This window comes from Oryzias latipes, chromosome 6, assembly GCF_053564925.1.
Source record: "Oryzias latipes strain Hd-rR chromosome 6, Olatipes_Hd-rR_3.1".
In the NCBI taxonomy this organism is placed as follows: Eukaryota; Metazoa; Chordata; class Actinopteri; order Beloniformes; family Adrianichthyidae; genus Oryzias; species Oryzias latipes.
Window position 1 is genome coordinate 2,305,555 of NC_136242.1, and position 27,617 is coordinate 2,333,171.

Here is a 27,617-nt window from a genome sequence, read left to right on the forward strand (position 1 = left end):
AGATGAGCAATGCAACCCATTCCAGTGTTTTCTTAACGTGTATAGGTCACAGATGTTGGCAGGGATACATGCTCCTTCAGTCAGAGACCAACATCATTGCAGGAAGGAGTGCTCTAACAGACCTTTCTTTCCATCAGCTATTGGACTCTACATGCCTCATGGAAACTGGACTATTATTATTATTTTAATGTTATGTATCATCTATCTGTTGTTTTTAACAGAGCTATGGTGACTAGGTTATTTTCCCTTTTTGGGGTAAACAAAGTTTTACTCTTCTCCTGGGCACAACACCTTTTCAAAGTCCACAATAGCCAATCCACCTTTTGGTTTCGGTGGTCAGTGGCCATAAGGCAGTGATTGAGGGACCATTTCATTCAATGTAAAGAGCGTTGCTTTAGTCATAAAATATGCAGAAGGCTTAACACTACTCCTGAGAGTTCCCACTTATCACACACGTTTGCAGACGTGCATTTTAAACATTTCCAAGTAGCATGTGTGTAAGACAGTCCTTTTATTTTTACCATCTTAAGGTTTCCATTTTGAAGTGGTCCTGGCCAATGTGACTAAATACTGCCTCTTCAAAGGCTTCTTGAGGGATAGAAGGGGAAAGTCCCAGCTGACGACAAAGGAGATCTTTCTGCAGGGAGCAGAAGAAAAACAAAACCGGGCAATATTTTTGAGTTTAACTCCTTAATAAGTTCAAACTTGGGAGCAACTGTGTTCAAGTCTACTAGGGTGTTTCTTTTGTCTTCTTCAGAGACAAACAGAGTCATTTTAAACTCCCACAGGAAAAGTCCCAGACAGACCTAAAACATTGTTTTGTTAAAATTTTCACATCTAAACCATTTAGAATACAAAAATTCTCTACAATCCTGGAAAGGCATTTAAAGAAAGCTTTTCTTAAGAAAAAGATTCAGATTTTACTGTCCTTTAATCTAAAGAAAAATGACATATTTGTTTTTTTCTTTGGAGTTGGAAGTACTTGAGCTATAAAGCAGTTGGTAGATAAAGAACGTGCCTGCTTTAAAACATAAACATTAGAAATGTCTCACCCATGAAATAGGAGAAGAAGCACTTTGTAGAAATGGACAAGGCTCTGTGTTGATCAGACCCAGTTTCAGAAAGCCACTCATGGCCTGTGAAAAGCCCTGTGGGACAAAAGCTTAAGTCAAATATTGCATTCCTAACAGTAAAAGCAACATTCATTCACATTTTACTTTAATTTATTAATGGATTCCATCTATCCATCCATCTTCAGAACTGGTCGGGGTTATGGGGTTGGCGGAGCCAACCCAGCTACTGTTGGGCAAAGGTAGGGTACATCCTGAATAGGTCTCCAATCAATCAATCAATCAAACTTTATTTATAAAATAGCGCTTATCATGCATTTCGTGCAGCTCGAAGCGCTTTAACATTAAAAACAAAAAACACACAACATTACAGTAAAAACCCAACCCACCCTACACCCTTCCCACTCCTCTCCATTAAAGCACATGACCCACGACAATGAATGTTGACTACCAATACAAGTTAAAATAAATAAATAAATAAATAAATAAATGAATAAATAAATAAATGAATAAATAAATAAAAAAGCAAGCAAACAAACAAACAAACAAGGCTTGGCTCTGCTGTGAGGAAACGGCATTTGGGAATCTCTTCATACCAGGAGCCAGCCCGCCCACGGGAGCATGGCCACAGCGCCAACCCAGACCGGGACAACACCAGGGTCCACTTCACAGCCGTGAGGCTGCAAAATTAAACCCCAGCCGCCCCAGCAAGGGCAAGAACTCCAACAACAGCCACCGGGCAAGCCGGCAACCCTGGCAGAAAAGACTCCCACAAGAAACACTGGGGCTAAAATCACAATAAGATACTAAAATTATAAGATTTATTAAAAAATAAATAAATAAATAAATAAATAAAATAAAATAAAAAACTGAGAATAAGATGCATAAAATGAAATGAAGTATAGTATAGAATATAGCCTATATTAAAACTAATAGAATAATTTAGCAGTTAAAATCAACTGAAAGCTAAATTATAAAGGTGGGTCTTGAGCCTCTTCTTAAAAACCTCTACAGTCTCTGCGGCCCTGAGGCCCTCTGGCAGGCCGTTCCACAGGCGAGGACCGTAATGGCAGAACGAAGCCTCACCATAAGTTTTGGTCCTCACTTTAGGAACAACTAAGAGGCCAGCACCGGAGGACCTCAGGGTCCGCGAGGGCTCATATTTTAAAAGAATATCATTCAAATAAGAAGGCCCAAGACCATAAAAACACTTATAAACCATTAAAAGAATTTTAAAATCAATCCTAAAACGCACAGGGAGCCAATGCAGCGATTTTAAAATCGGTGTAATGTGTTCCCGCCCTCTGGTTCTCGTCAGAACTCGTGCTGCTGAGTTCTGCAATAGCTGTAGATTTGAAATAGACTTTTTGGGTAAACCAGAGAGCAGGGCATTACAGTAATCTAAACGACTGAAAATAAAAGCATGCATTAGCACTTCTGTGCTGGCAAGAGAGAGGAACGGGCGGACTCTGGCAATGTTTTTAAGATGATAAAATCCTGTCTTAACGACATTTTTAATGTGTGGGATAAAATCTAGCTCAGAGTCAAAAAGTACGCCCAGGTTTCTCACACATTGAGAAGGTTTAAAATTATGAAGATGTGGTAAAATCATCTCTCTCTTGTCTTCAGGACCGATGATTAATACTTCAGTTTTGTCCTGGTTGAGCTGTAAAAAGTTTTCTGCCATCCACAACTTTATATCTAAAATGCAGTTTAAAAGAGTGTTGACAGGTTCAACACTCTGTTCCAGGGTCACACAATCATGCAAACACACAGTCACACCCAAAACAATTAAGAATCATCAATGAACCAATGAAGCATGTTTTTGGAGAGAGGTAGGATGCCAGAGTGCCTGAAGAAAACCCAGGCATGCACAGGGAGAACATGCAAACTCCACACAGACAAGTCCCAGGCCGGATCTGAACCGGGGTGTTAACCACTCTGTCGCATTTAAATTTAACACAAATTTGGGTGTTTTTTTGCTTGTAAATGTGTTAAATGTGCTGTGTCATACCTTGAATCGCAGAGTTCCTCTGATCAGCGTATGTGCTGTCTGGATGCCATATGGCACAGCATACTTTGTGCTGTCCCGGTTTGGAAATCCCTCCAGATTAAAACCGGGGAGGAAATCCATCAGGGATGAGGAATCCATTAGAGAGCCACCAGAGGGGATACTCACCACCTGACAGAGACAGTCACTGATCACCTTTGTCTCTTTGACTCAATGAAACAACGTGCAAACGCTAAAGGATGGACGGACATGGGACCATCAAGCATACATACCTGGTTATCTTTGAGGAATATAGCGGGACTAATGGTGTTGAGAAGAACACCATATGGACTCCAGCTGAATTTATAGCGGAGAGGGTTGTCAGAATGCTCCGGAGCAGGAAGTCCACCACAGAATGAGCTGTAGGACTCAATCTAAACAAAAATGTATTTAATGACGAGTTATTATTTTAACCATTTGTTTTTAAAGCAGATCCTTTCAGAACAGAGACAGCTTTAGTTCATCAGCATATGGGCAAAGCTCATCTTTTCTTAAGATCACCAGCGTCCAGTTGAGCATCAAGACAATAGACTGAGAAATAATGTGTTCAGCATTGAGGTGGTGAAAGCTAAACTGCTTTAGTTACAAAGGTGACTCAACTTTTCACCACTAAAGCAACAGAAATAGGAACCTTGAGGTTCGTTGTTACATAAAACACCTCAACCTTTTTTCAGGAAATAAAAATAAAAGTTAAAACTAGTGTTAGGTTTTAAATGAAATTTAAAACCAAAACGTTTAGTATTCCTTCAATTTAAAAAACAATCTTATTTTAGAAGTTTATGAAGCAGAAATCAAAGCAAAATGCTGTGTGCTAACATGCTAACACTCTGACGTGTTGTCTTGCTATGATGGGTTAGCCCATTTTCAAAAACCTTTTTATGTGGAATATTCCATTTTTGTAGTTAGGTTGCTGTCACGCTAAATTTTTGATCAAAAGACTCAAAAATATTTTTCTACCTGTGCAAAATTAAATGGAAACGTATCACAAGATATGTCTTTGTGCACATGTAGGGATGGGTAATGTTTTGATTTCATCCGGTGCTAAACTGCTACTCTTGAAAAAGGTTCTGGTGCAGAACTCGTGCTTAAAAATGAAAAAACATGACAACTTTTTCCAAAAACATTCAAGGGCCTATATCATGCTTTTTCTCAAAGATTTCAGTGTCAACTATATCCATATAGTTGTCGGCCACAGAAACAAACAACATCCAAACTTTTGCAAAGATGGATGTGCATATTGTGGCTATAAGCTTCTGCTGAACCTTGCTAGCTCCATGGAGATAGTGGGTGTGTTTGTTAGCCTGGGGGCGGTGCTGGCAGTGCAGACTCTTCCTGGAAGGGGCTCTTTTTCACTTATTTACATCACAATGTGATGTAGATTTGTGTGTTGGGAGGGGCTCGTGCTTAGAGAGCAGGTTTTTGGCGGAATACTTAGAAATGCATGAATGGATCAAAATACCACTTTTGGGGTTGTTTTTGGTGAGGAATAACCATTATAACACACTTAAAAGCTCAAAGAAGTTGATTTTGCAAGATATAGACCCTTTAAGTGGGACAAGTAATGGTTAGTGGGCTTTGAAGTGTGCATTATCACTTTTTAACGCACGCCGTGGAAGCCTGAACAGTGCGACACGAAGCACACTTAATTATTAATGCACTTAAGTATTAATGCACACTTGAAAGGCCATTAACCCGCTTATACCATGGTCACTTACAAAAGAAATAAATATTAACCAGTTTTTAGTCCTTAATTCTTGTTTTTTCCCCCCGATTTGGTACGCTTTTTTTTACGAAAAGCAGACTATTTGTGACGTGGTGTGGAACCTTGTCATGGTAACGTGACATGGTGCTGCACCACCGTTGCAGTCAAGATTTGGCAATATAAAGCAATGTATATATGCTGATCGTCCCGATGGGTTGAATAAAGCATCAGTTCAGAGAGAAAGTTCTCCTCTTACCGCTTGTTTTTGTCCAGATGATGAAGCAAAAGGTTGTTTTAAAGAAGCCGGCGCAGTGATACAAAACATTTAAGCTAGGTGACCGGAACTTCTTTTTTAGGCGTGTATCATCACTTTTTATCTGTTCATTAGGGGCTGCCACATTGGCCAATTCAGAATTTCCTGTTTCTCGTACATCTCATAAATGTGAACAGACAAGGGAACACATAAAAAATAAAGAAGTCCAGACTCACTGTGCAGCCGTCAGCTTTCGCCTGGTCTATGCACTCCATGGCCAACATGTGATCTATGCCTGGGTCCAATCCCATCTCATCTCATTGCACACCCAACAGCCAATCAGATTTGAGTATTCACCCGGATCATGGTATAAAGCAGCATCACAGGCTGAATGAGGAGCTTTATTTAATTCTTTCTTATAGTCTGCACTGTAGCAGTCCACTTTCGCATACACTGAAGTAAACACGCATGTTACAGCTCATCGCTACAACGTCAGGCTTTTTTCAGAGCATTGTACACGTCACTCTTATCCATTAGGTTGCTGAATTCTATCTTTTGCTGAGAAGTACAGCTAAACTTTTTCTTGCTTCGCCTATAGCATTTGAACTAAAGCTTCATGCAGGCACGCATCCTCACTGCCTCAATCATTCTTTTAAGAGCCCGCCCACAATCGCCGGAAAGGTAAAATGATTGGCTTGAATTCTGCAGCACAACTGAATAGAATACAAGTGATTGCCATTCCAAAATCTAAGCACAGAATTGAAGCACCAAATTTGGTGTTATTATACGGTACCAGTAGTACCCTATACATCAGTACTGGTACCACATTGGCACAGGGTTTTGATACCCATCCCTACGTATATGTGTTGTGGTTTATTGACAACCTAAAATAGTAGTGTGTATGCATTTTTATCTGTTCATTAGGTGCTGCCACATTGGCCAATTCAGAATTTCCTGTTTCTCGTACATCTCATAAATGTGAACAGACAAGGGAACACATAAAAAATAAAGAAATTCCAGACTCACTGTGCAGCCGTCAGCTTTCGCCTGGTCTATGCACTCCATGGCCAACATGTGATCTATGCCTGGGTCCAATCCCATCTCATTCACGATAACAATACCAGCTTCCTCCGCACTAACAAGGATGTAAGCTTGTTTTTAAATATTCAACTTTTTCATGCTCTTAGAGCAGTGTTTTTCAACCAGTGTGCCGTGGGAGATGGTCAAGTGCGCCGTGGGAAATTGCCCTCATTCACTGATCTAAAAACATTTTCCATCTCCAGGAAATCAGCTCTGTGTTCATCCAAACAGGCCATGATAAAACACTGAGTAGTTAGGAATATAAAAGATCTTAAAATTACTTTTTCTTTGTGTTTATTTAATTCTATTAAAGACATTTTGATAAGAATCACGGTACCGCGATATAGCTGCAGCTATAAGTGTGTAAGGAAAAGTCCCGCCCCTTTAACTGTCTCTGCCAATCATTCTTGAAGGCTTAATCACATGTCATCAGTCTGACCAATCAGAAGTGGTTATAGTCTTCACTTCCTTGTTCTTAATTCTGCTGATAAAGTCGCTCAGTTCTAACAAAAATACCAGCTAAAGCTCGTCTTTAGCTGGTGGTTCATGTCTTAGATAAAACAGCCGCAAATTCCTGCTTTTTCTGCCACAATTATCACAAAAATCCACGTGAGATTGCGGGGGGGGGGCTGTCGATCAAAACAGACCATGAATTTCTGGGGGGTTTTTTTTTTGGATGCTGGTGTGCCGCGGGATTTTTGTCAAGGTTAAAGTGTGCCGTGGCTCAAAAAAGGTTGAAAAACACTGTCTTAGATAATGCTCTTACATTATTCCTTTCATGTAGTTAAGGCTGTGTTTGATGTCTACTCATTCCCCTATTTCAGTAGGAATATTTTTGACGACATCTGTTGTCTAAACCAGTGATTCCCAACCAAGGTACAACTAGGGGTACTTAGGCATTAATCTTATTTAAATAAGAGAAAAACTGCTGATTAGCCAGTGACTAAATCCCAACGTGCACAAAATAAGTAGACAATTTGAAAAGAGCCAAAAATTGTGATTTTCACAGTTAAATAAAAAAGTGATAATACATTACATCTCTTGTGAGAAAAAAAAAGTTGTAGATATTTACTTTGTGGCCATACCTGCTCTGCAGCTCTTTCATGGCTGGACTTAGGTAGCTAGCTGTGACCATGTTCACTTTGCTCTTGATGCACTGTTTGGCGATGAGCGGATGGAATGAGTAAGGTAGCAGGCTGAAAAGAACAAAGTAGAAGTTATTTGTTTCCAATTTTAATTCGACATTTTTTCTACGGGCAAGCGGCAGGTCTTGGAAACCAGTATACAACACGCAAGGGTAAGTAAGGGTGAAGTAAACCATCCCAACGCATGATCGAGGTCCTGGCTTGATGAACCCAACAGGACAGCCTCTTCTGCAGAGATGAAATCATGTGGTCCCCAAGCCAGACCCCCTCTAGCCCCTGGAGTATAGGCACAGCTCATAACCATTTAGAGGAGCCATTTGCTGTGTCTCAGGCTAAGGAGGTGTTCCACTCATGTCCCACCGGGCATAGACACCAGGAAAGACTCAGTTCACACTGGAAAGAGGCCATGTTTCTCGACTGGCCTGGGAACGCCCTGGATTCCCCCAAGCGGAGCTGAAGAAAGTGGCAGTGAAGAGGAAAATCTGAGCATCTCTGCTTAGACTGTGACCTGGTTCCAGATGATGAGTCAGTAGGGGGCATAGTACCCACAACTTACTAATGACAAGCGTGTGGCATAAGGGCACCGTACAACAGCATCCACGGTACATAGCCTCAAGGAAATTAATAAATACACCTGCAATCCTCTTAATATGCAGCTGCTACTCTATGACCTTCCACAGGCCCGGACAACCCAAAACCTACGGCACCTGTACGGGTACATGTGATTCAGGCTTCAGTGGTGACAATGACTAAGTCAGTGTTTTTCAACCAGTGTGCCGTGAGAAAGTGTCAGGTGTGCCGTGGGAAATAATCAATTTTCCCTGATCTATGAAGATTTGCCATGCCCAGGATATCAGCTCTGTGTTCATCCAAACTGATAAAACACTGAGTAGTTGGGAATATGAAAGATCATAAAATATTTTTTTCTTTGTGTTTATTTGATTCTATTAAAGTTTTTACTGGGCGGCAGTTTAGGTCAGGCGGTAGAACAGGTCATCTAATAATCAAATGGTTAGCACATCGATCCCCGCACTCCCCAGCCACCTGTCGCCCCCCGAGCACAGCCAGTCTGCAGCTCACCACTGGGTTAAAGTGCGGAGAACAATTTCCCCATTGTGGGATGAATGAAAGAAAGATTTAAAAATAAATAAATAAATAAAAATACTTTGATAAGAATGATGGTACAGCGATTTATCCGCAGCTCTGTTTTAGGAAAAGTCCCGCCCCTTTAACTGTCTCCACCAATCATTCTTGGAGGCTTAATCTCACGTCATCAGTCTGACCGATCAGAAGTGGTTAAAGTCTTCACTTCCTTGTTCTGATTTAGCTCCTAAAGTCTCTCAGTTCCAAAAAAATACCAGCTAAAGCTCGTCTTTAGCGGTGTAGCTTTCCACAGAATCAGACCGTGGAACAAACAAAACCATGAAGCTCAGAGAAGAGAGTCTGTCTGACATCACTACATCTCCCATGATGCATTGGGTTAAAGTGACAGCATCTCTGTGCTACTAAGAGTCTTCCCTGTTAAATGTCTTGAAACCACAACAAACACACATCTACCAGTTTTTAAATCTTCTTGATGAAATCAGAGGTCAACAGTTTAGTTCTCCTTCAAGGTTTGTGTTTCTTAACAGCCAAACATCCCAGAGTTTGGTCCAAGTCATCTTTACAACTGAAACACTTTTCTAATAAGGTCTGGATTGAAGGAAAAATTCACTTTCAGACTTCTTAAGCAGAAGTAATAACAAGATTTAAGAAACAGGATTAAGGTGAAGTGGCCAACAGACACAATTAAACTAAATTGAAACAACTTAATCATCTAAAAAGAAATAAAACATTTTTGTTAAAGTTTTTAAAAACTTCATCTTTGATTAAGACAAAAGAAAAACTAAACTTCAACATGTTCACTGTTTGTGTAGCTACAGACAACATCAATATAATGTTAGTCTTTTTGTGTAAACTTTATCAAACACATTGTGTCATATTGTCCAAAAATTACAGTTGCCTTTGCACTAACATTGAAATAAAAATAAAAAAATAAAAATAAATCACTATTTAGAAAGAATATATTTGTTTTTTTGTGAGGTTACAAAAAATTGTTAGTAAACTGGAGGAAAAAACAACCACCAGGGTAAAATGTCAAACAATGTAGTTGATAAATGCACGTGAGATTGCAAAGGAACTGTACATCAATACAGACTATGAGTTTCTCCTTTTTTTAATTTTTGGATGCTGGCGTGCCGCGGGATTTTTGTCAAGGAGAAAGTGTGCCTTGGCTCAAGAAAGGTTGAAAAACACTGAACTAGGCAATTGTTAGAGAAAGTCAACACTGTTGACAAGTTAAAGAAAAAAACATTTTGAGCATCACTCCGTACCTGATGACAAGGTCGTGATCTTTGACCAAGGACTCAAGATGTCTCTCATTGCTGCTGGCATCTAGCATCACAGGGATGGTGTTGGGGTATTTGGTAGACAGCTCTTCTGCCTGCTTCAGCAGTACAGATGCTAAAAGTAATGGGCAAAAAATAAACTCAAAAAAGGAAAACAAAATAAATTGTAGATAAAAAAAGGGTTAACCAAGCTTAAGTTAAAAGTCTTGACTTCATGAAAGCTAATAATTATCGATTTTATACCTATATATTTTTTCTATGTGGGACAGGGTTCACACCTAAAAAACCAAAAGATTTTAAGTCATTCTAAATGTGCGAGTTTTGCCTTTAAGTGTGCACTAGATGAAGTTTATAGGATTCTATTTTCTAATCACAACAAATTTCATTTCTAATGCCTCTCTTCTTTATAGGAAAATAATTTAAAGATATATCAAGTTTTTTGTCAAATATAATCTCATTTTGTTTATTTAAAAGTGTAAAACTACAAAATGTCAAACTTCTGCAATGTCATGCAAAACATTCTGGTCTTTTGCTTTGCAACGAGTAGCTAGAGCATGAAGAATGAATTTCCTTAAGCAAGCAAGCAAGTTAGCGGAATAAAGTTGGCAGAGAGAGACAACGGCAAAACATTTCTGTGTGATCAACCATCGTAGCTGTTTACATCAGTTATTGAAGATGGAAAAGCTATGAAATAGGCTTTTACCATTTTTCTGGCAAGAAAGAAAAACTACTCATGGCTTTTGAAATCTAAGAGTTTTGAAGCAATTGTTTAAGTTGTTTCATTCCCTAAACTCTTAAAGTATATTTTTATCTTACATATTTATAAGATGGCTATGCTGCTATAAACTACAGTGCTCTTTACCTTGAACAGCAGATAAAATACACAAAAGAAAGAAAAAACTGTAATTATGACTTTTTTTTTTTTTTAAGAGTCAAAAGCTAAAATGAAAACAAAATGTTACAAGTCCAAAACAATGACAGCTCTAAACCCATAACTACAGTTTCAACTATGAAAAAGAAGGTTATGTAGGCTAACATTTGTGGTACATTACTTGTGTTAAAAAGGGTCTAGTCTTTTTAATCCTTTTACTTTCTCCATGTATCTTTTACAGTAATACAGGTTCATGCGTGACATTCTTACCCATAATACAATGCGTTGGTCACATGGTCTAAGTCTATATACATCGATGTAGAAGTTGTAGAAAAAGTAAGTTTTTAGAGAAGCTTAATGTTAGAGTTGGAGACAAAACCAAAATGCTAAATTGATTTGGACTCATACGTTTATAATTCAATTTAAAAGACTTTCTTTTAAAACTCTTATTTTAAAGTTTAATTTTGTTAAAACAACCATTTAACATAACTAGCGGTCTGAACTTAACGAGGGAGAAACTTCGTTAAAAAAGGTTTACGTTTGTACATCAAAATATCAGTTATTAGGTTAGAATAAAATGGCCTTATTCTGAGTGTCAAAATGAATCAGAATCGTTGATGGTGTGAAATGAATTTTATCCCTAAAATAACCAGATATGATTAGGTTTGCTGTTTTAATTGAATTTTTCTTCCGCCTTGAGATAACTTAGATTGCAACCTGTCATTTTCCCCCCACATAAGCCTGTAAGGAATCTGGTTAAGATACATGCACCCCTTGAATATAAAATTTGCAAATGTGGAATAGAATTAATAGGTTGAAACGTTAATTTTACCTCATATTACAATAATTTAGGACTACAGTATTCCCCCTTATTCGAAAATCTGGATTATAACAAAGATTTTTTTATTTATTTATTTAGAGCGACAGACTGTACAGTACTTTGAGTTTTTAGGACTCAGGACACATTTCTACATGTAAAAGCCTTATTAAATTAATTTTTGAGATGAACTGGAAGGGTAACGTGACTGAAAAAAAAAATCTGCAAATATTGAAACACGAAATAAGCGGGGGAACACTACATCTCCTTATATTACGCACTAACAGGATTACAAAAGAAATAACATTAACCATTTACATTTTCATCCGAGGGCTAACGTTGCGTTTTTGTGTTTTGTGGTATGATGATAATCGCAGTGAAATTATGCAGTCAATCCGGTGTTGTGGCAAAATACGTTTCCCCTGCCAGAATTTGTTTCCCCTGTCCCGACATGACTTCTGGCATCGTTGATATGTTTTATAGGACTCATACAACAGGTTTGCTGCCATCTTGGGCTCCAACAGAATGTAGCTGACGTCACGTCGGTGTCATGATTCGATTGGCTGGATATCGACGTGTTCTTAGATTGACTAGTTATTCTGATGAGACAGTAGAAGCCACGTTCTTCCCATCGAGTTTTTTTACATCAACTTTCTGGGCCCTCAAAATGTTAAGTCTCAACAATAAAAAACACTGAAATATTTAAAAATGGAAAATTATATATCAGGGTATAAAATTTTGCTGTTTAAAAATCAAGGGATTCAAAAAAGAAATTCAGCAAGAAATTTCAAAGGTAAAAAAAATTCATATTCTTATGGAACAGAAAAACCTCCATAACATTGTGTTAAGCAAACTCACCAACAGTGACTTGTGTTGTTTCATCACGGGTCAAATATTCAACAACTGGACCTGAAACATATCCTGAACCCAGCAGCAGAACCCGCTTCATTCCAGTCTTCTTCATGATCTGAGACTTCTCCCTAAATATAAAACAGGCAGAAAACTGGCAGACTTGTGTGACGTAATAGCAAACTTAAATCTTTCTCTTTTATTTGAAATAGAAAAAACAAATTCATTGGAAAAGTTGATTTCATCTTGCAGCACGACCTGGCTCCTGTCCATAATGTAGAAGTATTGAAGACAGAGAAATCATTTTTAAAATACTTTATTTTGAATCAATGAATTATAACATCTGTCTCTATCGTTTAACAAAATCTGAGAATGAAATGGTAATTTCTTCACAGTCCTGTTTTTGTGGGTTTGTAGTTGTTATATACAAACCACCGGCAGGCCACAATCTCCCTGTTCCGCTCCATTCCGATACATCCACTTGTAGACAAATAGATTTAGAATCTGGCTCCAAGCTGTACGGCTGGATAGCTCCAATATTACACGCTCGGCTAATGTTAGCTTGGGTTGAGGGTGTAAACAAAGTTATGATGGGAAACTCAAATGTACTTTTTTCCTGAACTACTGCTGCTCTGCACAAACTATGTCCTAGAAATGGCATCATCATAGTTAATAGAAGCCTGAATAATGGAAATTGGCTCCAGCTGGTAGCCATGACATGCTTACAGATTAGCAACACAGAAAAAGAAACGAGGCCTTAATAGAATAAAAACTGTCCTTACATTCAAACATGGAGAAAGTTCAATGGTGTCTTGGATGCCTTGACTATGCTAATGCTTTCAATAGACCCAATGGAATCATTTAGGGGGACAACATAGTAGCCACTAGAAAGTGTCAGAGTTCAGAAAGCTGAATCTCCACTCAATGCCATAGATAGGACTTAAAAATTAGTTACAATCATAGAGCTGGGGAATTTTGAAATGGCCAGAAATGAGTCCAGTTCTGAGATCCATAAAACATCTATGGAAAGTTCTTAAAACAGCAGGTGGGAGAAGCCACCCTTCAAATATGAATATGAGCAGTATTGCATTAGCTGACTTGTCCAAATTCCAAAACATGTGTAAGACAACCATGGTAACAGGAAACAAATAAGTTCAACTACTTTTCCAATGTGGGTGTTACAATAAAAAGAAGGATGCAGAAAATTTTGTTCAGTCAAGTTTTTGGTTTCCGTGTCCAAATTTGTGAGATTTGACTTTTCTTCTCAGTTTCATGCGTTTCAGAGAAAACAAAAGAAACAAACAAATAAACATGATGATATCAATACATCTGCAATTGTACCAATGTTGTGAGAGTTGTGATGCATTTTCTGACATAAGCAGAACAATATTTTTGACCATGAATATAGGTAATCCTGTATTTTACATTACTCCAAAATTGTTACTGATATGACAAAGCTTTAGCTATAAATTGCACCATTCTACAGCCTGCTACAGATCCTCATCAAGCTCTGCAAAGATTAATATAATTTATTTTGTGCAGAGAAATGTGCCAAATAAGAAAGAAATGCTAACAATACTCAAAAGAATGCAAAGTCCTAAGTTTTAAAGTTTTAAAGAAAACCTGCTTAATGTCTCTTCAACATAAAAGGAAATACTGTATCCATATACAGTGAGGTCAATAAGTATTTGATCACCCTGTGATTTAGCAAGTTCTCCCTCACTGTGCATTTCCACAGTGAGGGACAGAATCTGAAGAACAAACAGAAATCATGTTGTACGGTTTTTGTAAACAATTTATTTGTATATTACTGTGACAAATAAGTATTTGATCAATTGAGTTAAACAACTTTAATATTTGGTACAGAAGCCTTTGTTAACAATTACAGAGGTCAAACGGTTCCTGTAGTTCTTCACTAGGTTTCTACACACTGCAGCAGGGATTTTGGCCCACTCCCCCATACAGATCTTCTCTAGATCTGTCAGGGTTCGGGGCTGTTGCTGAGCAACACAGAGTTTCAGCTCCCTCCAAAGATACTCTATTGGATTTAGATCTGGAGACTGGCTAAGCCACTCCAGAACCTTGATATGCTTCTTACGGAGCCACTCCTTGGTTTTCTTGGCTGTGTGCTTCGGGTCATGGTAATGCTGAAAGACCCAGCCACGACCCATCTTCAACGCTCTGACTAAGGTAAGGAGGTTTTTGCCCAATATCTCACAATACAGAGCCCCGTTCATCCTCTCATTAATACAGTGCCGTCGTCCTGTCCCTTGTCCAGAAAAACACCCCCAGAGCATGATGCTTCCACCCACGTGCTTCACTGTAGGTATGGTGTTCTTGGGATGATGCTCCTCCTTCTTTCTCCTCCAAACACGCCGAATGGAGTTAAGACCAAAAAGTTCTGTTTTGGTCTCCTCTGACCACAAGACTTTCTCCCATGACTCCTCTGGATCATCAAGATGGTCATTGGCAAACTTCAGACGGGCCTTGACATGGGCTGACTTCAGGGGAACCTTCCGTGCGATACATGATTTTGAACCATGACGTTTTAATGTATTACGAATAGTAGCCTTGGAAACGGTGGTCCCAGCTCTCTTCAGGTCATTGACCAGCTCCTCCCATGTAGTTCTGGGCTGATGCTTCACCTTCCTTAGCATCACGAGGTGAGATCTTGCGAGGGGCCCCAGTCCGAGAGACATTGACAGTCATCATTAGCCTCTTCCATTTTCTGACAATTGCTCCAACAGTTGTTCTTTTCTCACCAAGCTGCTTGGCAATTGCCCCGTAGCCACTTCCAGCTTTGTGAAGGTCTACAATTTTGTCTCTTGTGTCTTTTGACAGCTCTTTGGTTTTGCCCATGTTGGTAGTTAGACCTCTGACTGATTGTGGGGGGCACAGGTGCCTTTATGCAAGTCAACCACCTCAAACAGGTGCCATTAATTTAGAATCATGAGCAGAGTGGAGTTGGACTATTTAAAAGCAGAACAGCAGGTCTTTGCTGGTCAGCAATCTATCTGATAATCAAGTGATCAAATACTTATCTGTCACAGTAATACACAAATAAATTGTTTAAAAAAAATCGTACAATGTGATGTCTGAATTTTTCTTCAGATTCTGTCTCTCACTGTGGAAATGCACCTATGATGAAAAATTTAGACCCCTCCATGTTTTCTAAGTGGTAGAACGTGCTAAATCACAGGGTGATCAAATACTTATTGACCTCACTGTATTTACTTGTACCAACTCACACCAGGATTATTAAACAAGTATCAAATATTAATCACACTATTTTTTGGACAGTTGGACTAAATGAAAAACAGAATTTCCAAATGCAAAAAGCTTTACCTTCTTTCTCGAAGTTTTTCGATGTACTCAAACTTTGGGGTAAGAGTTCCATTAGAGGTAATGACTGCCTTTAAGAAAGAAAAAATAAGGTACATGAAGTAAATTCAAATTTCTTAAAAATAAAACTACTATAAGGCCCTCCAAACAGAGAGTTATAGAAAAATAGTTTCTTCTAACACGGCCGTCACTCCCACTCAATGACGTTCTCAATGGTCGCTGTTCATTGGCTCTTTCTTGGCTCCTCTCTCTTTGTGTGTGGTGGAGGGTGGCGGGTGGGCCCAACCAGGTGCCAGTCTAGCCGCTGTCCCCCGAGGGGTGTTTGGACATCACTGTCAGCAATCAGGAGATGTCCTACCCGCCAATTTTAACTGCACCCTTTAGTACACATATCCTCTACCACACTACAATTTATACATATATATACACAACACACACCCATACACACAAACACACATCCAAGGAAGGTGGGACCTCTGATATCCTGTCCTCTACCCCATCCCTGGCGGGGGGAACCAGGCCCTCGGCAATGGCGGCCGTGTCCCCTGGGTGCTGGCTTCCTGGGCCCGGCTACCCCCTGTTCACGCAGGGAGAGGGATCCCCAAGTTCTTTGGGGAGACCTTGCCCTTGAGCACCGGCCTTATCCAAAATTCTAGCTGTAGGTGAGCCTGGCCAGGCCATGTTTACGACACTTCTTTGGGATCACACTTCTCTTGGGTGTCCCCTTCATGGGCAAGAGTGTGCGGCCCTAGCCTTGTTCTCTCCTTGACCTCCCGTGGGCTGAGTGGGTGGCTACCTGGGGCATGGGGCAGGTCTCCCTTAGGGTACCCTGGGTCGTGCCTGGGGTTGGGTTGGGAAATTGGCTTAGAATTCCTGGATTGGGGGGGCAGCTCGTCTGGGGCTGGGGGTGCTCTCAGGGGTCAGGGCCCTGCACTGGGCCCCCCGGTGCGGGATGCAGAGCCCTCCCGCCACAAGGGTGTCCCCTTCAAAAAACAACTTCCTACACCCCTAAACCCCCTAATGTCACAACAATTGGAGGGATGGGGAGAACCCAGAGGGGTCGGGGAAGAATTCAGATTCGGCCAAAAATGTAGCACTTGTTTACATTTCTTTGTAAAAATGAAGAAATAAAATGCGATTTTATACTGATCAATATCAATTTGACCTAGCTCTGATCAATTCCTGTCAACTCTGTTGTGTTTTAGCCTTAAATAGATAAATAGGCACCAAATGACTACTTCAAATGATCTTAAAACATTCTTTTTCCCCACAGTTCAATTTTGCTACCATTGCTAACTGCTAACCACTACTTACATCTCTAACTTGAGGGCTGAAATCCTCTTCTTCCAGAGGTCTTGAAGCATCTGAAGGCAGCTGGTTCAATTATAAAAAATAAAAAAAGAAAGAAAGAAAGTGATCATATCCATAAGTAGCTGATGAGCTACATTGAGTAATATTTACAGTTTACCTTTAGCACAAATAAAACAAACTAATGCAGATCAGAAGCAAATCCATCAACGTAAAGGCCAATATGAAAAAACAATCACCAATTCAGGCAAAATTAAGATGCCTTACCATCTCCCAAATATAAGGAAAGAGTCTGTCTCCAAAGTATTCTGTGGCTTCAATGGGAAGCTGAGCAGGAAGGTTGTCAATAGAGCACATGAGGATTCCATTTCCCTCCACGCTGCCAGAACAAGAACAGTCAACTTTGAACTTCAGAGATCTGTGTTTTTTTTCCGCTTAAGAACTTTACAAATCAAATCATGTAACAGATAACATAGTTAATATAGTTGGTAGCTGTTGTTCTATCTTAAAAAAAAAAAAGTTCTGGGACTTTCTAACAGGTCTTGTAAAATCTGATGACTGTATTCTGCTTTTCAGCCTAAAGCTCCGTTCACAATGAACGTGATTGGCACATCTGGGAAGTCCAGTTTCAATGTGAAGTCAATGTACAGATGCACTCAAAGGTTCTGCTGCACATTTTGAGCACTAGGTGGAGTGGACTAGCAGCAGGGCATTTCAGGGGTCACGGTGCTCTTTGGGCATTGCGGCGCATCCAGAGTATCATATATCAGAACTTTAAAGAAGAAGACGCGTCATGTCAACCAATCAGGGACTCGGCATAGGCTCGTTACATGTTGACGACATATAGAATCCAAATGTTTTCCTGTTGAACTTTATGTCAAATGTTTTTACTATTTGTATCGAGACGATTACAAAAAAGGTCCTATCATTTTATTTTTGTATTTTTCCCTCCTTGGACTAATGCGGGACAGCAGGTCATCAAACTGGGTCACAGAGAGACAGAAGTAGCGCTGAAAGCGGCCGTCATTCAAATGCAGCTCCTGCAGTAGATGGTGAACCTCATCGCATTAAGACTCTGAATGATGTCATGAACCCAGACATGGAAACCTAATTACTCATGCTTTTGTAAAGGTCTTCAAAATAAATAAACCTGACCTCTCAAGAACATTTGTGTCTTCTGTGCATTGTATGACATATATAGTGATAAAGGTTAAAAAACTTTGGACAGTATCGCCTCCCACACGCAGCGGGAGTATCAGGTTCATGATCGTGTTTTTTGGACAAGATTCCAGCAGCAGGTTTGCAATGCATCAAAACAGAGGCAAAGGACGGAAATTTGCAGTGCAAATCGCGTTCGGTGTGAACGCAGCACGAGGGTGCTAGCTGCTTTGGTACTCTGTGCCTTAACATTTTAAGTACATCATATGAAAAATAATTCACTTGACATTACAGTGTTGAATTTTGATAATTGCATTTCAATGACTTGGTTTAAAAAAAATCTGCAGACCTTTTTTAAACCAATGTATTTTTAAATAATTAATTCAAAGGTGTTCTTTTGTGTTTATTCTTAAATATATCATTGCACTGCACACAATTTTGAGACAAAAAACTGTTTGTGGCAACTTAAGAAAAAATTGGAAAAGACCTTGACATATTCATGCATCTTGGATGTTTAATCCTGGATAGTGGCTTCTACGCTCACTAGTCCTCGGCCTCCTTCCTTGCAGCTAGCATACAGTCTCAGGGTGCTGGATTTGGGATGGAACCCTCCATGCATGGTGAGGAGCTTTCGTGTGTTAACATCAATGTATCTCTTTCCTTCCTATCTCTTCCTTTGGCCATCTTATTTTTCCTGCAGGGTATCTGATAACTGGCAGTATATATATATATATATATATATATATATATATATATATATATATATATATATATATATATATATATATATATATATATATATATATATATATATATATATATATATATATATAAATATGGTCATACACTCTATAATCTTATCATCTTTGATTTTTCATTATAGTCTAAAGTTTGTACTACACAGATAGCTGTTCTTGATACTCAGTGGTGGTTTTTCCTATGGGCATTATGGGCGGTCGTCCAGGGCACAATCTCATGTGGGGCGCCCAAAAAAAACAAAGGAAGAAAAAAAAAAAAATTGTCCCTGCAGTTTTCCTATACTAAAACTGCCCAGTGTACAGTTAATTAAATTTGTGCTAGGGCGCCCCTACTATGATGACTGTATTTTGTGCTGTCTGTGTAAAATACTCTGGAGGAGCGTGCACAGGGGGTGGGGGTGCGCAGGGTAAACAAACTCACAGCTGCAGAGGATTTGGACAGGTAGACAGAAAAAGCAGGAAGAGAGGTGGGGGAGGGGCTTGGACTCACCGCTCATGATTCCAGACCCCACAACAAACTAACTGCTGATTCCTAATAGATAAATACATAAAAACAGGTTTCATTCATAAATGTAATATAATTTATTGGCTTTACTGGATCTTTTGAAAAGTCTGCATCAAAGTGAATTTGTTCCTATCATCTGACTCATCTTAACTCCTGGTGTTTGACAGACGGAAAAGTCTATTCAAGGTTGTGGAAAACAGACAAAAGATCAAAGGAAACATCAGGTATCCAGTTTAGAAAGAAAATAAGAGAAGAGCAAGAACAAACAGTCCAAGGATAAAGGAATGGAGGCTGTGTCCAAAATTAACACACACTAGGCGCCAAATACGACCAGATTTACTGTTTGAGGAGTTTTGTGCAACATATGGCTAATGAAGGTTTGCACTTCATTAGACTAGTCCTGTTAATTAGCTTCATCTAAGCTCTTCTGCCGTTCTCATAAACAGCCAATGCTTCAGATTTAACATATACAATCATTTGTCTTTTTATGTTCAGTTTTATGTGACACTTCGAGTACAAAAAAACAGAAGAATATGTTGTTTCGTTTCCATTAAGGTTCATTCATGAAGCCAATGGAAATGACCGGAATAATTCATTCATAACTCGTGTCAGGGTTGTATTCAGCTCAAGAAAAAAAAGAATAGAAAAATGTGGTAACTTTTACTAGAACCAGCCAGCCTTCAAAAAGAAAACCCCAACTGATCCGTGTTAAGGGTGAACATACTATACTTAAATACTATATCTTAATTGTAAATTCAGCTATACAAGAGTATTTCACTTATGTGATTAATAAAGTGAAATAACTGATATATTTTGTTCTTGTGTTTGTATCAAGGCTGGGGCGGGGCTGGAAAGGGTGACGGTGGGGTAAGGGTGCCGTCCAGTGTTTCACCCAGGTTGTCAAACTAGCCAGGACCGCCTCTGCTGACACTACATAGGAATACCATGTTTAAACAAAAACGTTCTAAACCCCTGGAAAGTCTTGGTATATAACAGGTGAAAATACATTAGTTGATAGAGTGAGAGCTCTGTACTTTATAAGAAATCTGACTTCCTGATATTTTCTCAAAAGTCAGTCAATCGTGGATTTACTCTGCTCATATCCAACCCTTAGGGGCAAAGCCCCTGATATCATTCATCATCAACATCAACCCATCAACTTCCAGCTCCTAAAATCATTTAAATTAATGTAAAGGTTAACAGAACCTTTGGCGGTTGTTAATAACCAAGGGAACAACGAATCAGGTCTAAAAAGTTTGATCACGATTACCATAATTTGTTTATATTGCAAACTAGAAGCGGGTTTCTTTGCTTTGCAGTTGTAGCCCCTATGCAGCAGCCATTCCACAGAGTTTGAGTTTCCAAAACCGATTTTTGTAGGATTCGTGCCATATTTTGAACACAACAGATGAAAAACACATTTCGTGACCAAAAGTAAATACTCTTTTACTACAGTCTAGTCATAATTAACTGCTTATACTGTACCTGTCATGATCAATGTGTTGATCAGCATCGTACATGCAGAAAGGCTTATCAATTGTGGTGCACTCGTTCATGAACTCTATAGAGCCTCCAGTATCAGCGGATATGTCACAGATTGCCAAAAACCTGTAAAGAAAAGACAACTTTGTAAACATCCTATAAAAACAAATAGCAGTAGAGACTTTGAAAGTGAAAGTGATGTTAACCCTTTAACACGGCTTTAGCTCCAGTGTTGAAATTCTTTCAACTGACACAACTCTTCAACCGTTGATGGAATTAACGTAATCCAGCGGATATTGAAGCAGAGAAAAGCAGCTTTGCACTGATAGGCAAAACTTTACATTAGTTACAGATCGGTGCAACGCCGATATGAAAAGTCTTTTTTTTTTTTTTTTTTTTAAACGGTAGAATCAGCCGAGTCACACTGATTGCATAAACCAGTGGTCGCCAACCTTTTTAACGCTGCGGACCGGTATGACCTCATTCAAAGTTTTCACAAACCTGTCTTTAAGATGTGGTGGAGGATTACTGTGGCAACGCTACGATGAAGGAGGAACAGAGACGTGACGGACTCTGAGCTTTTATTTTGACACGCATGACATTGTACATCGCACAGGTCTCATCATCCTCTCCCCTTCCCACACTCAAGGTGCAAAAAAGAAGTACTGTCTATTAAATGTTGCTTTCTGTTTTTGTGAAGTGGAAGGCTCCTCTTTTGTCTCCTGGCTAGGCGTTTTCCACTTGGCAAAGAAACTTTCCAAAGACGTTTGTTTTCATTTTGCTAGTTCCTGGGCTTTATTATAGCGGTAACCTATCATGTGACCGAGAAGAGCACCTTAGCCTGCGTCAAGAGACACATAGACAGATGGAACAGAGAATCGGGCAATTTTTCAAAATAAAACATCTTTCAGATTCGGAAATAAATCAAACGGAAGTAATGTAAGTTATTTATTCTTTCTGTGTGGCCCGGTACCAAATGACCCACGGACCGGTACCAGTCCGGGGTTTGGGAACCACTGGCATAACGGTCGAAGACTTACATATGTCAGAGAGTGTGTTAGTTAGGAGTCGCCTGTGACTTCTCCAGGGTTAAAGGGTTAAACAGATTGAAAGACATGCAAACATGAATACATCAAAGCATGCATGAAAGCCTAAATTGATTTGTATCATTTTCAAAATCTGACTTAAAATTTGGATAGTTCACCCATCAAGTTTCTTTTTGATCGACAAAAGAGAGACAGGGATTTCCCAGAAGTTAATTTTAAAAAGAAGGAAAGAGGCTGCTATGATTTGAAATGAAATTTCAACAAAAAGTGACACTGTTTCTAATATTCTATAAAAAACTCTTTGGGTATTAATACTTTTGAATAAAAGTTTCAGGCAAGTGTAGAAAATGCTGTAAACTAGAAATACTTTCAGAAATCTGACCATTTTAAAATCAATTTACAAATTGTAAAGTAATCAAACAAAAGGGATGCTCTAAATCAAAGCTATATTTGATGTTGCTGCTTTTTGCCTTCAAACCAGCATCAGTTCTATGCCATGAAAGCCCTGCTTTCCTTCCAGCTGAAAGGCCACCTTTCTTCTCTCCATCATGTTCTCTAGTTTTCTGTCAAAGTTGGTGAATTCAAAGTTCCTCATCCAAGTCCTTCATTATTGCCTTTCCTTTTGTCTCCCCATCTGTGAAATATGAAGCTTAATCTGCCATAATGTTAGTTTGGAAGAGAAATTTTTATTTGAATTGTAAATTCTAGGTTTTAACTTTAAACACTAAAGTAAATTAAATGTATGCCTTTAAATCCCTTTTGCTCAAAACAGCTATGTTCTACTTGAAATAAGTCCTCTGGTTTAAAACTGTTTTATTTTTTAAGTAAAAAATGTATTTTAGTATTTTATTCAAAACACGATTTGCAGCTTAAAATGTTATCTTTTTCGTCTCAGATATGTTGCTTCTTTGGTCAAATTCTTATTTACTTTTGATTCTAAATGTTTTAATTTTCCATCAACTTTTTTCACTTTTAACTTTTGACTCTTAATAGTAATATAAAATATAAAATCAAGGATTTAAAAAACAATTTTAAAGAATAGTTCTTTTAAGGTAAAAAATGTTTCATTCACTTTGTGGATGAAATATTTCAGTGTTTAAACATTTACGCCTAAAGCTTTTGCTTCACCTTTTCAAACATTATGGCCCTGTTTTAGCTTCATAATGAGCATGCCTTCCTATTCTCTGACCAATAAACAAAGGGTAGTCCACTTCCCGCCTGTTCCACCGACGTCCAGAAGCTCAAACAGCCCTGGTGGCAGTCGTTAACCCGGGCTGCAACCAATCTAGAATAAAAGTTCTGTTCACACAAATGGTTTAGTTTGGTTTTGTGTTGAATTTAGGTGACTTATAATAAGTGTTGAGAGTAACGCTGTTCAAGGATATGGGTATTACGAACTGCATCATAAATTAAGTAAAGGAGTAATCTTCCTAATTATTTTTATCCTCGCTACAACGCCATTACAGCTGACAATACAGTTATAGTTCACAATTTATTAATCAGCCTCGAGCACTTCATTTCCACAAGTGTCTTCAGTGTGGAGGTGGGGAAATAGTAGCATTGGAGATGATGATTGGTTAAGGAGTCAAGTGGGCGGTGCATGCTCACGCTTACTCCACTCTGTGCAGCAGCTTGGATCAAAACAACAAGAAGTGGCAGCGATGGCAAATCTGGCAACAAAGGTAGCATTTTCAGGCTGGAAATATTTGCTTTGATTGATACAAAAGGAGAGGATGTTTACGCGTTGTGTCCCGGACAAATGGCCGTATATTTGTAAAGCGCTTTTCTACCTACAAGGCCCAAAGCACTTCACAGTCACAGACCCATTCACCCAGTCAGTCACACACACATTCACACACTGGCGGCAGCCTCCCACCAGAGGCAAGGTGGGGTTCAGTGTCTTGCCTACAGACACTTCAACACATGGGTGTGCAAGGCGGGAATCGAACCTGCAATCTTACGATCATGAGTCGACCGCCCTACTGCTACACCACGGCCACCTAAGAACACTTCATGATGTTACCATGCAGCCGCTCGCTCTAGTGTGCCTGCAGAGAGACTGTTCAGTCTTGGAAAAGCTCGCCTTTGCACCAAAGAAGAACTATGGAAGCATTTCTGTAGCATAAAGTTGACTCAATGAATGGATCCATTTTAGATCAATGAATCGGATTGTTTAACTGGTTCTTACAGAATTTCTCTCATGATGGAGGACATGTATAAGAGAGTTTAAGATTAAAACTGCGTTTCTGAGCATTTCTTTATTCAAATCGTGACGATCAGGAGCAGATAATAGCCCTCAGTTGTAACGCAGGAACTGAAATGGGTGGGCCAAAGTCTTCCTGCTCTGCTCTAATTTCCAAATCTCCCACTTGCAGACAAATAGATCCATTAATGTCTTTGTTTTCCTCGTCTGAGCTACCATCTGATTCAAAACTGTACAGCTGTACAGCTCTGATATTTCCCGCCCTTTTTGTTACACTGCTAATGCTAGCTTGGGGTTAATAAGGGGCTGTAAGCTAGCATTAAGATGCAATCTAGCTGTAAGCTAGAGAGGGGGAAAAAAAGGCATGGTGGGATATCAGCGGAGGGTTACATCTGCATCAGCATTCCAGCCCACAACTCAGAGGCCAATTTCTAATGAACTCCTGCTGCTAAAAAAGACAAAAGAATTAGTCTTTTTTAACTTAGGTTAATTGGTTTGTTTGCAGGCAGTTGAGGAAAGATGTATTTATTTATTTTTTGCTGTATTTTAACACAAATTTAATATGGAAGGCTAGTTTGTTTAGTTTTTTGAGCAAAAAAAAAAAAAAATCACGTTTATGCAGTAACTGAATTAATCACTGTATTACTTCTTGAGCGACTTAACTAGTAACTATAACTAAGTACCCGTACTTTTCTTAAGTAAAATACCCAACACTGCTTACCTGTGAGGTAAAGCTGGTGATCCCTCCCTGTTTGCTGCGGAGGGTCTGTAAGGTCGCATGAGTCTCTGAGCATCAAGTCGCCTGAGTAGTCGAGGTGAGTTTGAATCCCAGTAGATACCATTAATCAGACAGGTTGTGTAAGGTGCAACCTGCGAAAAACAAGACACCACCGGCCAACATTTGGGTGGTTAACAAAAGAAATAATTAAGACAAATATTTTTCTTTTAAGATGTTTAACAAGAAACTGCGATAATATCTTTAAATATCTTTTAAGGTTTTAGAGTCCGAAATGAATATTGCTTCAATAAAAACAGAAAGCTAAAAGTACCAGTCTGCAGGACAGAATACTCAAACAAGCACCAGGACCTTGACTACAGAGTTAAGGCCATTAACTGGGATCCCTCAGTGAGCTTTTCTTGAGGCTTAAATAATAAAACGCATAAAAAAGAAAGAAAAACTTTAACAGTATATTGCTTTCTAATCCAATTTTACTGTATTTTTTTTTTCAAATAATATTTTTTGAAACTAGTCATGACCTTGACTAGATTAGACCATGACTTGATTAACATTGATAAAAAAAATTAGATTCAACCTTGACTTGACTCAACCAGAGATTAGATCATGAACTCAGACAGATGACATGAGAAGGGCATAAGTACTTTTATGTTGTTGATTTTTTTTATTTATTTCCAAAGTAAAATTATTTTAAAATTAGAAGCATCTTTGGAGCACAATTAGGTCGTACTATCATGAAATTAACACTGAAAGAATTTGCTATTAAAAAAAACAGAAAACAGTTCCCTTAAGGTTTATCCTTCATCCCAATGCATGTACGTTTTTTTTTAAGGGTGGATTTCTGTGTGCAAGCAAACATCAACAAATTAAAATACTTATACACAACAATCACCAGAGAAAGGGGGGCAGTTGAGATAATATGTTCTAGACATAAAGCCCATGTGGGGATTGTTGTGCAAATCCTTTGAAGAACCTGACGGTCGCAAAGTTGTTGATGCCTGGTTGATGTAGCATGGATGTAGCATTGATGTCAGACTGAAAGAGGATGCCTAGAAAGCTGAGAATTATTTATCAATCTTCAACCCTTGGGCAATCTTGTGGGGTCCAGAAGACCCCACTCCCAATGTTAAAATGTCTCTCTCAAAAACTCATTTAAAAATCATTATGTGCCAATGGGGAGTTCATGACATTGCATTCATGAGATACCAATGAACTTTAAAAATAAATTGCAAAAATAATTGGGATCAACATATTAATACCAAAAACTTCAAATCCCCCAGCCTTTGTGTTTAACGTAATTGTTTAGTTTGCTTGGATTGTTTTTAGAAAAAGTGTCCTGAAAATCTGAGGTAAACACATTTTAAGACTGCAGCCTCAAACAGACTTCCAGAGAGGGTGAAGTGAATCCTATACGACAGGAATTAGTGTACTGGTGGCACAGAAGAACAACTCACGCTGGTTCGGAAGTTTGAAGTGTACAGTTCAGGGTGGTTCTCATATTCAATGGGATCGTACACGCCATCGCTTTTTCTCATCAAATGGTGGTGTCGGCTCAGAACAGTTGCATACACTTTGGTCATGTCTAAAAAAAATAAAAAATGAAAAGCATGATAACTTTGTGACAGTAAGATAATATCTAAACGTTGATTTGGGACAGCAGCTCGGATTTCCCCTGGAAAATAAAAAGAGAGGAAATAGTCTCATGAAGCCACAGCTGCTTCTCTTTGAGGTACAGTGATCCCTCGCTATAACGCGGTTTACTTTTCACGGTTTCGCTACTTCACGGATTTGCATCGTGCATTGTGTTCTGCATTCTGATTGGCTAAAAAGTCACTCTGCTTATTCTCTACCTGCACGTCAATAACGTTGCAGTTTAATATGTTCACGTACGTAAATCAGCTTTCCAAATTAACATTACGTACGTCCAAATCATCTTGCAATTTCGAGTTTCTCCAAAACCCATAGAAATAGAGCGACAACAACTGTCTATCACTATGTTCTTCTCCTGAACAAACACAGCTGCACCGCGGGCTTCAGAAGAAGAAAACACTGCAGAGCGGAGTCAGGATGCAGCGGCTCAGTCTGAAGAGCAGTGAAATACACATGAGTCACTATTTGTCCCACTGTACTTTGCATCTTTTTATAATCATTTTAAATTTTCTCCCGTTTAATCCAATTACTCGGGTCACGGTGGGCGGGGCTAATCTCCGCAATTTGAAGCCTTCTGTTCACATCGATGATTAAAATGATTATTTGACAGTACAGTACAGAAGCTATTTGTTGAAAAAAACGTTTCTAAAGTATTTTTAATTTATGAAACAAATGCTTGAGCCTGTAAAATGGTTTGTTCTTTCTTTTCAATTTATAATAGAATATTTAATTGTAGAATAATTAAAAAAAAAAAAAAAAGGTTTCTACTTCACGGATTTTGCCTATCACGGGTTCTTTTTGGAATGTAACCCCCGCGAAAAACAAGGGTTTACTGTATACAACAATCTGAAACACAGTTTAGCATGAAATAAAGATGCTTTTAAGCTCCTTGACTTGAATTTTTAGAAAGTGAGATATATTCATAAATGCAGCTATATTCCTGAAACCTGTGCATAAAGATTACTAAAAGACAGATGAAAAACCAAAAGGACAAGACTGACACTGAAAGAACCTTAAAAATTCAAAGCGAAAACCTTAAGTGATAACAGAAACTTCAAAAGAAAAAATAATTTGAGGGGAAAAAAAAAAATCAACTGAATTAAAGCCCAAACTCTGAGAATCTGCAGCTCTTTTCCCTTATTGAGGCAACTAAGTCTTGTGAAAACGTGCACTTTTGAAAGGTTCTAGTCCAACCGAAAATATTT

The 27,617-nt window shown here is 38.8% G+C and overlaps 1 protein-coding gene across 4 annotated transcripts in view; it reads right to left on the reverse strand.

Moving 5' to 3' along the window:
- The window catches only part of aass (aminoadipate-semialdehyde synthase), a 40,666-nt gene that overhangs the window by 4,726 nt on the left and 8,323 nt on the right, over window positions 1-27,617 (reverse strand). For 2 of the 4 annotated variants that reach the window (XM_023955436.2, XM_023955439.2), the window contains exons 8-22: window positions 26,217-26,344; window positions 24,748-24,896; window positions 20,781-20,903; window positions 19,281-19,322; window positions 17,142-17,253; window positions 16,881-16,940; window positions 15,570-15,637; window positions 12,234-12,355; window positions 9,673-9,802; window positions 7,241-7,351; window positions 6,102-6,210; window positions 3,354-3,494; window positions 3,085-3,252; window positions 1,053-1,148; window positions 522-637 (exon numbers count right to left, since the gene is read on the reverse strand). In XM_023955436.2, coding sequence (XP_023811204.1) covers window positions 522-637; window positions 1,053-1,148; window positions 3,085-3,252; window positions 3,354-3,494; window positions 6,102-6,210; window positions 7,241-7,351; window positions 9,673-9,802; window positions 12,234-12,355; window positions 15,570-15,637; window positions 16,881-16,940; window positions 17,142-17,253; window positions 19,281-19,322; window positions 20,781-20,903; window positions 24,748-24,896; window positions 26,217-26,344 — 1,675 coding nt within the window. The remainder of the gene's footprint in view (window positions 1-521; window positions 638-1,052; window positions 1,149-3,084; window positions 3,253-3,353; window positions 3,495-6,101; window positions 6,211-7,240; window positions 7,352-9,672; window positions 9,803-12,233; window positions 12,356-15,569; window positions 15,638-16,880; window positions 16,941-17,141; window positions 17,254-19,280; window positions 19,323-20,780; window positions 20,904-24,747; window positions 24,897-26,216; window positions 26,345-27,617) is intronic. The other 2 variants (XM_023955438.2, XM_078948209.1) reach the window with 1 other exon arrangement.